General features: G+C 45.6%; 1 protein-coding gene across 1 annotated transcript; it reads right to left on the bottom strand.

Annotated features, from left to right (window-relative positions):
• Nucleotides 1–6,047: 6,047 nt before the first annotated feature.
• LOC144698372 (uncharacterized) lies at nucleotides 6,048–6,931 on the bottom strand. Its single transcript, XM_078570325.1, has one exon. It carries the CDS (start codon nucleotides 6,888–6,890, stop codon nucleotides 6,048–6,050), a length of 843 nt encoding a protein of 280 aa, XP_078426451.1. The 5' UTR covers nucleotides 6,891–6,931.
• Nucleotides 6,932–11,685: the final 4,754 nt, after the last annotated feature.

The raw sequence follows: 11,685 nt of genomic DNA, 5'->3' as shown, positions 1-11,685 counted from the left end.
CAGCAGCAGCAGAAACTGAGAGTTTTCCTGCTTGAGAAATAGTCAGTCAAATCCCTGTAATTTTACAACCAATTGGATGCTGTTGTGGGTAGGGGGTGGGGGGAAGGTGGGGGGTGTGGGGGGGCGGGTTGGGGGCATGTTTAGAGGGGGTTGGGGGGAGTTTGGAGGGCGTTTGTGGGATGTGGGAGTGGGTTTGAGGGATGTGGGGGTAGGTTGGAGGGGTGGTTGGGGGTAGGTTTTGAGAGGGGTTGTGGGTAAGTTAGGAGGTTGGGGAAAGTTCGGAGGGTTGGGGGAACTTTGGATGGGCTGTTGGGGGTAAGTTTGGAGGGGAGGTTGCGGAGAATTTAACGGGAGGTTGGAATTTGGAGGGGGTTGGGGAAAGTTTGGAGGGGGGTTGAGGGGTAGGTCAAGGTTTGGAGGGATTTGGGGAAGTTTGGAAGGGGTTGGGGGAAATTTGGAGGGAGGTTGGGGAAGTTTGGTGGAGTGGGGGGGATGGTTGGAGGGATGTTCAGGGGAGCTAGAGGGGTTTTGGGGGTAGATTAGGTATAGATTTGAATTGTTTTTGTAAATGTAGTGATTACTTTGTAGCCACTTTGCTAACATCAGTTGATTGCTCGGAGATTAATTATCTTTAAATAATCAGCATTGGGCCTCCACTTTCACCATTACTACTGTCACTCTGCCCACTGCATGCAGGTATAATGAAAGAAAGACAAAACCTACATTTATACAGCACCTTTCACAATGCCCCAAATCACTTTCCAGCCAATTCAGCACTTTTGAGTTGTAGCCATTGGTGAAATGTAGAGGATGTTATCTAATGGTGGAGCAGGCTCATGGGGGCGAATGACCTACTCCTGCTCCTAATACATATGTGTGTATGGAGATAGGTGAGATGAACAGGACTCGATGGCCTTTGTCATCTATAATTATCGTGCGAACAGAGGGTGGAATCCTGGCTGGAGTTCTGTTATTTTGTTGCTGGTGAAAGTTTACTGTGAGCAGGATTTGTGGGATGAGATCACCAGGACAGGAGTGCAGATTGAGCTCAGTGTGAATCAGTAACCTGTTTTACTGCACATAATTCACAAGAGTCTTTTCCATATACTTCAATATTGTCCTTTTGTCCAGTTACCTGTTATCCCGCTCCATCTTGCTGTTTTTTCTGAGTTTTTTGAGGTTAGAAATATCGTGATAAAGTTATGTTGCGTTGCAGATATTGAAAATATATTGTGGTGAGAAGCAGCAATCAGCAGAGTCTTCAGACTTGCTGATGACCAAACAGATACAACTGTGAGCCATTCAGTCTTCGTTCTCTGGCCCCTTAAAAGTTCTGTTGCATGGAGAAGCCTGAGAGCCTGGAAACAGGAAAAGCACCGGGGCCCAGGATTTCTCTCCCAGTCCCTGCTGGAGATAACTCTCCTGCTCTTCTTCAAAATAGTGGCTGTGGGTTCTTCTACGCCCACCTGAGAGGGCAGACAGGGCCTTGGTGTATTGCTCGTCTGAAGGACAGCAGCTCTGACAGTGCAGCACTCTCTCAGTGCTGGCACCAGGAATGTCGATTTTGATTTTTGTTCTTGGGCCCCTGGATTGGGACTGGAACCAACAACCTTCTGACTCAGAAGTAAGAGTGAGATCCACTGAGCCACTGCTGACACGATAGACAATACAAATTTAGAAAGGGAAAGTTACCCTTTAAAAGCCCCCACCCTTTGCCTCCAGCACCTAAATCTAATAATAAAAACCCTAGTATAAAAAACACATACAGGACTGACAAATGTTACAGTGTTGGTTTAGAGCCAAAGTTTCGAGTCCCCATTTGAGTTCCTACGCCTTTCTGTCTCTGTATTGCGCATGTGAATGACAGCCAGGCGATGGAGCTGAAGGCTCAATGTAGCTGAGAATAACAGGGCTTGTGGCCCAGTTGGGAAACTGCCACGGATGTCGCACTAATAGAGAGAGACAGGAAGGTGCTGGAGGACTGACTGGGAAATGGGTCTCCAACCAATCAGGGAGGGAGAGATGGTGATGTGACCCCTCCCGGCGTTCAGTGCTCCTGTGTCCAAAGTGGGGAGTCATGAGGACAGGGTACAGAAGAGCCAAAAAGAAACCATTTGGATCCAGAACATTGTTAAAACATCCTTTTACTCTGGTTGTCTTTGATCCTCAAGTAATTTTCTGTTTTTTTTAAACCATGTTCTGTTACATTAATAAATTTTATCAGTAAAAATATTTGACTTTGCTGGACTTTTGATTAGATTTATGCACTTTAGGGAAAGTGGGTGAAAGGAATTGGCAGGCTGTTTAACAGAAAGTGAGTCCCTCTAAGGTAATTGGCAAAGGATCCAGAAGGTGAGATGATGGTGGGGGAGTCCAGAACCAGGGGTCACAGTCTGAGGATATGGGGTAGACCATTTACGACTGAGATGAGGAGAAATTTCTTCACCCAAAGAGTGGTGAGCCTGTGGAATTCGTTACCACAGAAAGTAGTTGAGACCAAAGCATTGTATGTTTTCAAGGAGTTAGATACAGCTCTTGGGGCGAAAGGGATCAAAGGGTATGGGGAGAAAGTGGGAGCAGGCTATTGAGTTGGATGATCAGCCATGATCACAATGAATGGCAGAGCCAAATGACCTATTCTTGATCCTAGTTTCTATGTAAATTTTATTTTTTTCACACAGCGAGTTGTTCTGATCTGCCTGAAAGCAGATTCGATTATTTATTTCCAAGGTGTAAATATTTGAAAGGGAAGAATTTGCAGGGCTGTAGGGAAAGAGGAGAGCAGTTGGATGAATCAGAAATTCCTTTCAAAGAGATGGCACAGGCATGATGGGCCAAATGGACTCCTTCTGCAGCCTGTGAATCTGAGCTTCCTGTCTTTGTGCAGGTTAAAAGGGTCAGATTTCATTTCAGCCTCTTCCTGGTATATATATTTAAAGAGACAAGTTTCTCTTTAGTTCTGAGGGACCGCCATAACAATGTCTCCAATCCTCTGTATATTTAAACATTGAAGATTTCATGGCCAATTGTAGTCAACAGCCTTCCCGTAGCTCTCTCAGGAGGCAGCAAGAAAGCATTTGACTGCTTAACAATAGCAACCTCCGCTGAACATGATTAAACCACAACAACAAAAACAACCTGCATTTGTATAGCACCTTTAATCATGTGCTTCACAGGTGCCATTACTAAACAAAATTTTACACCGAGCCACATAAAGAGATGACCAGTAGCTTGGTTTTAAGGAGTTTCCTAAAGAAGCACAAGAGATCAAGGGGCAGAGAGGTTTAAGGAGGGAATTCCAGAGCGTGGGACCCAGGCAGCTGAAGGCAAAGCCCCCAGTTGTTGTGCAATTGAAGATATTGAAGAGGCCAGAATTAGTGGAGCACAGATATCTCAGAGGGTTTTAGGGATGGAGAAGATTACAGAGATGGGGAGAGGGGGATGTGAGATCATGTGGTGATTTGAAAAAAAGGATGCTGGGGAGGGATTTGAAAAAAAAGAGGAGAATTTTAAAATCGAGGCATTGCTTGAGTGGGAGCCAGTGTTGGTCAGTGAGCACAGCGGGTGCTAGGTGAATGGGACTGAGTGTGAGTTGGGAGACGGGCAGCAGAGTTTGTCGACTGAAGAAAACTGGTTCAGTTCTGGACATTTCCCATGACACTACTTATGTCTAAGATTGAGCTGACATCAAACCTTTCCATTGGGATTGCATAATCTGCTGATGTCATTGCATTCTATTGTGATGATGTCATAAGATTACATCAGCATTTTTCTGATTATATAATCAGCTGACACCAGACTATATACTTTATTGGGAGTGTGGGATTAGCTGATGCCTGTACAATCCTTTACCTTTGCGCAGTAAGCAGAAACGATCATTTGTGTGATTTCATAAATAGAATTTTTAACTACATGTACGTAACTTATTTTTGAATCCGGAAATGGTCCGGATCGTGAACATTTACCACTAAAATTAACCAATTTGCTAGCGCAAGCATATGTGACTTTTCAGCCAATTTGTTGTTCTTGTTTACAATAAATTGTTGGGGAGAAAAAAATGTTATTTCAACCAATCTCCTAATGTTATCAAATCCTTTTAAATATTTGAATATTGCTGAAAAAAGAGACATGCTGTCAAAGCTTTTCGTCTTGCACTCATCAGGATAGATGCAAGAATACCAAATGTCAAAGGGAACAACAGTTTAAACTGTCTGAGAAACAGGGTGCTAATTGGTTGTCAAGGCATTGCCATGGAGAATGCACCAGGGAACAGTTACCCCAAGCTTTTGTTCAAATTCAGAAATGGCAAGTCAATTCTGATTGGTTGTGATGTTGCCATGGGGAATGCATCAGGGAACAATTGTCCCCCAAACTCCTGTTTAATTAAAAAGGCAAAATGCTGGACAAATTCCTTTTGTGTGCAGAAAACAGGGCCCAGTATTTGAATATGAAAAATCCAGTGCCTGGATCCAGTTTGCATGTTCACTACATCTAATCATTTCTTCCTATGGCCATAGCCTATTTGTGTACCACGTTTTGTTCAAATCCATCCATTAGTTTTTAAGATATATTGTTACAGGCAGACAGACAAACAAACAGGGATGAAAACATTCTCTGTTAGGACAAAGCTGAAAAAAATAAACGTTTTTATTAAGACCAAGGAAGCCTTTGGCTAATCCACAGCCAACAACCTGCTCTGAAAACTCTGCTGATATTTTGACAGCTGTGATAAATTCCACCCCAGCAGCGGAGACAATCCACAACATTCCAAAGCAATTGCCATTCGAAATAAAACAAACCACAACAATTGAAAAGAAAAAGTCAATTCTCCTGATCTCCCAATGTGAACGGATCATTCAAAAAAATTCCAGGATCTGGAACTGCTCTAAAGATAGGACAGTTCTTGCATGGTCGGTGTACCAAGTTTCGGTAATTTTATCCATTAATTTGTGAGATCAATTGTTTACAAACAGACATCTTCAATGGCAGAGGTACTTTCAGTACATTGACCAGCCCCAAAATCTATTCTCAGTCAGCATTTCACAGGGGGAAAGGGGTGGATTCTCAGACGAGCAAGATAAGGCACCCCCCTTTAAATAGCCAGTTCCCACAATGTATTCAGTGGCCTTTGGACGGAAGCAGATTGGTCCACACTGGGAGTTCTTGCACCGCCCCTCCCCCCACCCTCAGGTCAGCTGGCTCCTGCTCCTGCTGGACAATCTGCCTGTAAGAATAGGAGCGTGTTGATTTAAAAATAAACTTGCATTTATATAGCACCTTCCACCACCTCATGGAGTCTCAAAGTGTTCCACTGCCAATGAAACACTTTCTGAAATGTGGTCACACTGTAGGAAACGTGGCAACCAATTTGTGCACAGCAAGCTCCCATAGACGGCAATGGCTAGAGTGTCTGTTTTCACTGATGTTGATTGAGGGATAAATATCAGGCACCAGGGGAGATCTCCTCCCCCTCCTGCTCTCCTGCCAATTGTGGCCATTGAATCTTTTACATACACCTGAGAGGGCAGATGGGGCTCTCGGGTTAATGTCTCAGTTGAAAGACGGTCCTCCGAAAGGACTGCTCTCCCTCATAACTGGCACCGGAGGTGTCAGCCGTGGATTCTGGGGGCTTGAGTCTCTGGGTTGGGGATTCGAACGCAGCACCTCCTGACTCAGAGGTAAGAGTACTACCCACTGTCATGCTGTGTTGAATAAAATCATCTAGCTGGTGTTCTAGAATGATGGAATGGTTACAACACTGAAGGGAGGCCATTCAGCCCATTGTGTCTGTGCCAGCCCTCTGCAAGAGCAGCGAACATGGTGTCATTCCGCTACCTTTTCCACATAACCCTGTCAATTTTTCCCCTTCAGATAATGATCCAATTTTCTGTTGAAAACCATGACTGAATCTTCCTCCAAGCCCCTTCATCCCTGGCACCATTCTAGTACATCTCCAATCCTCCCACTTCACCAACTGTCAGAATGAACATGGTTCAGTCTTGGATATGATTAACAGGAGGAATAACGGCAAAATCCAACCCCTGTAATTACTTGTGAACTCGCCGGTGTCTCAGCAGACTGGATAACTGACTGAAAACCCTCCCACACATAGAACAGGTGAATGGCCTCTCACCAGTATGAATTCGCTGGTGTCTCAGCAGGGTGGACGAATCTCTGAATCCCTTCCCACATTCAGAGCAGATGGACGGTCTCTCCCTGGTGTGAACTCGCTGATGCATCACCAGGTTGCATAACTGAATGAATCCTTTCCCACATCCAGAGCAGGTGAATGGCCTCTTTCCACTGTGAACACGTTGGTGTGTCTGCAGGTGGGATAATTGAGTGAATCCTTTCCCACACTCGGAACAGATGAAAGGCCTCTCCCCGGTGTGAACTCGCTGGTGTGTCAACAGGTTGGATGACTGAGGGAATCCCTTCCCACATGTAGAGCAGATGAAAGGCTTCTCCCCGGTGTGAACCCGCTGGTGTGTCAGGAGGGCAGATGAATCGCTGAATCCCTTCCCACACTCAGGGCAGGTGAATGGCCTCTCCCTGGTGTGAACTCGCTGGTGCATCAGCAGGTTGGATGACTGAGTGAATGCCTTCCCACACTCAGAGCAGATAAATGGCCTCTCCCCAGTGTGTACTCGCTTGTGTGTCAGCAGGTGAGATGAATTACTGAATCCCTTCCCACATTCAGAGCAGACGAAAGGCCTCTCCCCGGAGTGAACTCGCTGGTGTTTCAGCAGGGTGGATGACTGAGCGAATGCTTTCCCACACTCAGAGCAGGTGAAAGGCCTCTCCCCAGTGTGAATGCGTTGATGAGTTTCCAGCGCAGATGGGGTGCAGAATCCCTTCCCACAGTCCCCACATTTGTACGGTTTCTCCATGGTGCAGGTGTCCTTGTGTCCCTCCAGGTTAACCACTCAGTTGAAACCTCGTCTTCACACAGCACATGTGTACAATCTCTCCCCGCTGTGAATGGCGTAAAGTTGTTTCAGACTGTATAACTGGTTAAAGCTCTTTTCACCGTCAGTGCACTGGAGCACTGTCACTCAGTTGTCTGCGTCTCATTGCTTTTCCAGTCACACTGATGCTTGAAATGTTTTCCCACAGACAGAACAGGGGAACATTTCTCATTCCACATTCAAAGGGCTGATGATATTCAGGTCCTGATGAATCCAATAACTCTGTCAGATCTTGATGCGATATTCGGTTTGAGTTTCCCAGATACAAGTCCTCTCCTAATATCCTGTAAAAGGAGTTTACAAAAGTCATCATTGTCAGTGCAGGATAAAAATTCACAACACATAATTCTAGTTTCTACGGAACATTCTTTCTCTCGTATTCCCCCGAAGCAGTAACTCTCTGTCCCACACACTAACCCTCCATTCTCACTCTGCTGTACCTCCCAAATCTCCTGAAGGTGCCATTTCATGCTGATCAGCAGATCCATGTGCACTGCTTCCTGTCCGAGGCACAGGGGCCTTGGGAATCATTATGCAGGCTATATATATATGTATACATTACTGGATTTAAAATGTGCATAATATACACTGCATTACTTGATTAAAGATACAGAGAGGATGCAAGGAAGAGCTTTATTTAGGAGCGATTGTGCATGACCTGGAACTCACTGCCTACAAGGGTGGTGGAACTCGCGATGATCAGTGATTTCAAAATGAAATTGATGGACACTTGAAGGAAATAAACTTGTAGGAGAACGGGGTATAGTGGGAGAATGGGATGGATGGCTCTACAGAGAGTCGGCATGGACTTGAGTTGCTGAATGCATTCCTGTGCTGTAATGACTCAATGACTGGAAATATATAACAGTAGCTAGAGTACTATATTACAAGACTAGACATATTTATAAATGGAAGTTATTATCGGTCAACAAAAAATATATCAAGTATTTACCATATAAAAACATTCGACATATCTCTGCCCTATATTAGTTTACTGCCACCTTAAATGTCAGGCATCTCCTGGGGAATTCGCCTATTTTATTGGAAATACTAGGAAAGAGGCTATCCTTTTAGCCAGACAAATAAATGTGTCAAGCTGAGGGAGTAAAGGATGTCAATGTCTTTAAGAGAGAGCGAGAGAGAAAGAGAGACCTGGGCCAATCTTTCCAGAGTCTGCACCCTCTTCCTTTCCCTTCAGTTCCTGCAGGTCAACAATTTTAACCCAGAATTAGAAAAGAAATGGAAAGGGGGAGAAAAAGAAAGTGTTTTACTCACAGGTATTTGACATGGGACTGGGGAGAAAGTTTTCGTGTGTGAGAAGCTAAATCCTCATTCAGAGAGAGAAGCAGCATCAGCAGCTTTGCTGGGCAGTAATGGACAGGTTTAAAAGCTCATTGTCCAACATCCGCATTCAAACAATGGGGGAAGCTCCGTGTCGTCATTGCGACAGTGCCCGCGCTCTGATTGGTTGGAGGACCGTCCACCTTCCGGTCGTCCAGCTCCTCCCATTGGTTAACCTCGGTCCGACCAGAATGAGGGAGAGTATCCGGAGCGCGTGTTCGGGGGAGAGACTTTGACCGTCAAGTCCATTGCTCTCAATGTGAACTGGGAACGCTCCTCTGAATCATTGTGACGCCTGAATCAGCCAATAGGACTGACTGTGCTCCGCGGTGACGTCCTCGGATTCCAGTTTGCGGACCAGGCGCGCGGACACGGGAGCCCCACCCCCACCCATTGTTCCCCCTCTCCCTGCACCTCCTCGAGCCAAAGTTTCCAGGCAACCGCCTGACGGCTCCGGCCAGAGCGAGAAGCCACTCAGCGAATTCCGCCCCCCCCCCCCCCCCTGTCTACGGCGACTGGCTTGTCCAAAAAGAGATCGAGAGCGACCGCTGACGGCAGCCGCACTGCGCCTGCTCCGGAATGAAAGCGCTTTCTGCGCCTGCGTGCTGGGCTGCCGGCGGTGGGGGTGGGGGAGGGGACTGTGTAAAATGCCTTCTCCTCATTTTCTTCCAATGCAATTTGATTTTAAACGGCACAGCATTTGTTTTTAGCTTCATAAACATTAAAACTTCTTCCTCGGTCCAACATCTGTGAGTAAATCACTTTATTTCCTTCCCCTGGGAAGTACAGAGAGTTGCGGGACTCTGTAACTGGAATTAGTGCCAAATATGCTGAGGGGGGAAATGCTGCTGATTTTGTGAACCAGGCTGATGCTCCAGCTGTTTAAATTCATATTTATCCGGTCTATTGAAATACTATTTGTCTGTTAATGCAGGCTTCATTTATGTTGAATTTAGTTTGATTGTTACAGGAATCGTTTTTAAAAAATAAAACCTTGTCCTTCTGTTTATTCCGTTGGGGTTGTCTGGGAATTTGTTTATTTTAAGGTTATTGGTTTCCACAGGGATCGTAACAACAGGGAAATATCTAGTGATTTATTATTCTGTATTAAAGTTCATTTATTATTATTTCTAGTCCTGTAATAATACTGTAGCTGCATTATATATTTCCGGTCATAAACTCATTACAGCACAGATGGTGTCCAATTGGAAACTCAGATCCATGCTGACATTCTGTAGAGTAATCCAGTCGATCCCATTCTCCATCTGTATCCTCGTTCCCCTGAAAGTTTTTCTTTCAACTCCCTATCCAATTTAACTTTGAAACCATTGATCATCTCCGGTTCTGCCATCCTCATAGGCATCGAGTTCCAGGTCATGACTACTTGATGTCTAAATAAAGTTCTTCCTCATATCCCCTCTGTATTGCTAATCAAGTATTACAATCTTTTTGGCTCCTTCAGGAGAATTGGGAGTGTATAAATGAGATATAACAGAGTGAGAATGAAGGGAGTAAAAACAGAAAATGGTGCAAAAAACTCAGCAGGTCTGGCAGCATATGTGGAGCAAGAAACAGAGCTAACATTTTGAATCTGTCTGAACATTCCTGAGAGCTCAAAATGCAGGGAGCATGTTGGAGATGGAGATTTACAGCATTTGGGGAATGAGAGGGGAAAGAATGTTCCATAGAAACTAGAATTGTCTGTTCTGAATTTCTATCGCAGACTTTCTGTGATGACTTTTGTAAACTCCTTTTACAGGACATTAGAAGGGGATGATTTGCAGTCAGAAAGCTCAAACCAAAGGTCACGTCAAGATCTGGCAGAGCCACTGGATTCATCGGGATCTGAGTATCAGCAGCCTTTGAACCTAGAAGAAATATTTGTCTGTTATGTCTGCTTCAAAATATTTGAAACATCAGTGTGACTGGAAAAGCACCGATTCTCACACACCCGAGTGAGTGTGTTCCAATGCACTGGCTTTGGAAAGAGCTATGAACTGTTATACAGTCTGAAGAAACATTGCCGCATTCACAGCCGGGAAGACCGTACACAGGTTCTGTGTGTGAACGAGGCTTCAACTGATTGTCAAACCTGGAGAGACACAAGGGCACTCGCACCATGGAGAAACCATGGAAATGTCGGGATTGTGGGAAGGGATTCCGATGCCCGTCTGCACTGGAAATTCATCAACGCAGTCACACTGGGGAGAAGCCATTCACCTGCTCTGAGTGTGGGAAGGCATTCAGTGGTTCATGGCAGCTGCACGCACACCAGCGAGTTCATGCAGTGGAGAGGCCGTTCACCTGCTCTCAGTGTGGCAAGGGATTCAGTGATTCATCAACCCTGCTGAGACACCAGCGAGTTCACACTGGAGAGAGGCCGTTCACCTGCTCTGAGTGTGGGAAGGGATTCACCCAGTTATCCAACCTGCTAACACACCGAGAAGTTCACACCGGGGAGAGGCCATTCACCTGCTCTCATTGTGGGAAAGGATTCACTCGGTTATTCAACTTGCAGACACATCAGCGAGTCCACACCGGGGAGAGGCCGTTCACCTGCTCTGTGTGTGGGAAGGGTTTCACCCAGTCATCCAACCTGCTGCTACACCAGCAACTTCACACTGGGAAGAGGTCATTCCCTGCTCTCAGTGTGGGAAGGGATTCACTCGATTATCCAGCCTGCAGAGGCACCAGCGAGTTCACACCGGGGAGAGGCCTTTCATCTGCTCTGTGTTTGGGAGGGGATTCACTCAGTCATCCCATCTGCAGACACACCAGCGTGTTCACAAGTGATCACAGCGATTGGATTCTGATCTTATTGCTGCTGTTAATCACGTCCAGAACTGAACCGTGTTCATCCTGACAGTTGGTGAAGTGGGAGGATCCCTTTATACTGGACTGGCCGGTCTCACAACTTTGTTTCCAGTGGGCTGATGCTCTTTGAGGCTTGTTGCGAATATCCATTGCACATTTCATATGGATCATAAAATAAAATGCTGTATGGATGGAGAAAGATTTCTGTTTGGAACCTCCCAAAGCATGCCATGTTGCCATGGAGATGGACTGTTGGAGTTAGAAGGTTCTTTTGTTTAATTTATCTGGGTGTTTCCCACAGAAGGCAGTTGCACATCTGGGATTGTGTAGTTTGCAGCTCACTTGGACTTGGTGAGGGAAAAGAAGCTGGAAGATTTGCCTGGCTTGGAGCTAGAGGATGAAATCTACAGTGACCCTCCCAGAGAAAGGCCTTGTGGTAGAAAGCAGTTAATCATATGAATTAGGAGCATGTGTAGGCCATTCAGGCCTGTGAGCCTGCTCGGACATGTGATAAAATCATAGCTGATCTGATTGAGGCCCCAACTCTACTTTCCTGTCTACC

Source organism: Cetorhinus maximus, chromosome 23, assembly GCF_964194155.1.
Source record: "Cetorhinus maximus chromosome 23, sCetMax3.hap1.1, whole genome shotgun sequence".
NCBI lineage: Eukaryota > Metazoa > Chordata > Chondrichthyes > Lamniformes > Cetorhinidae > Cetorhinus > Cetorhinus maximus.
This window is presented reverse-complemented; position numbering and strand designations above follow the sequence as displayed.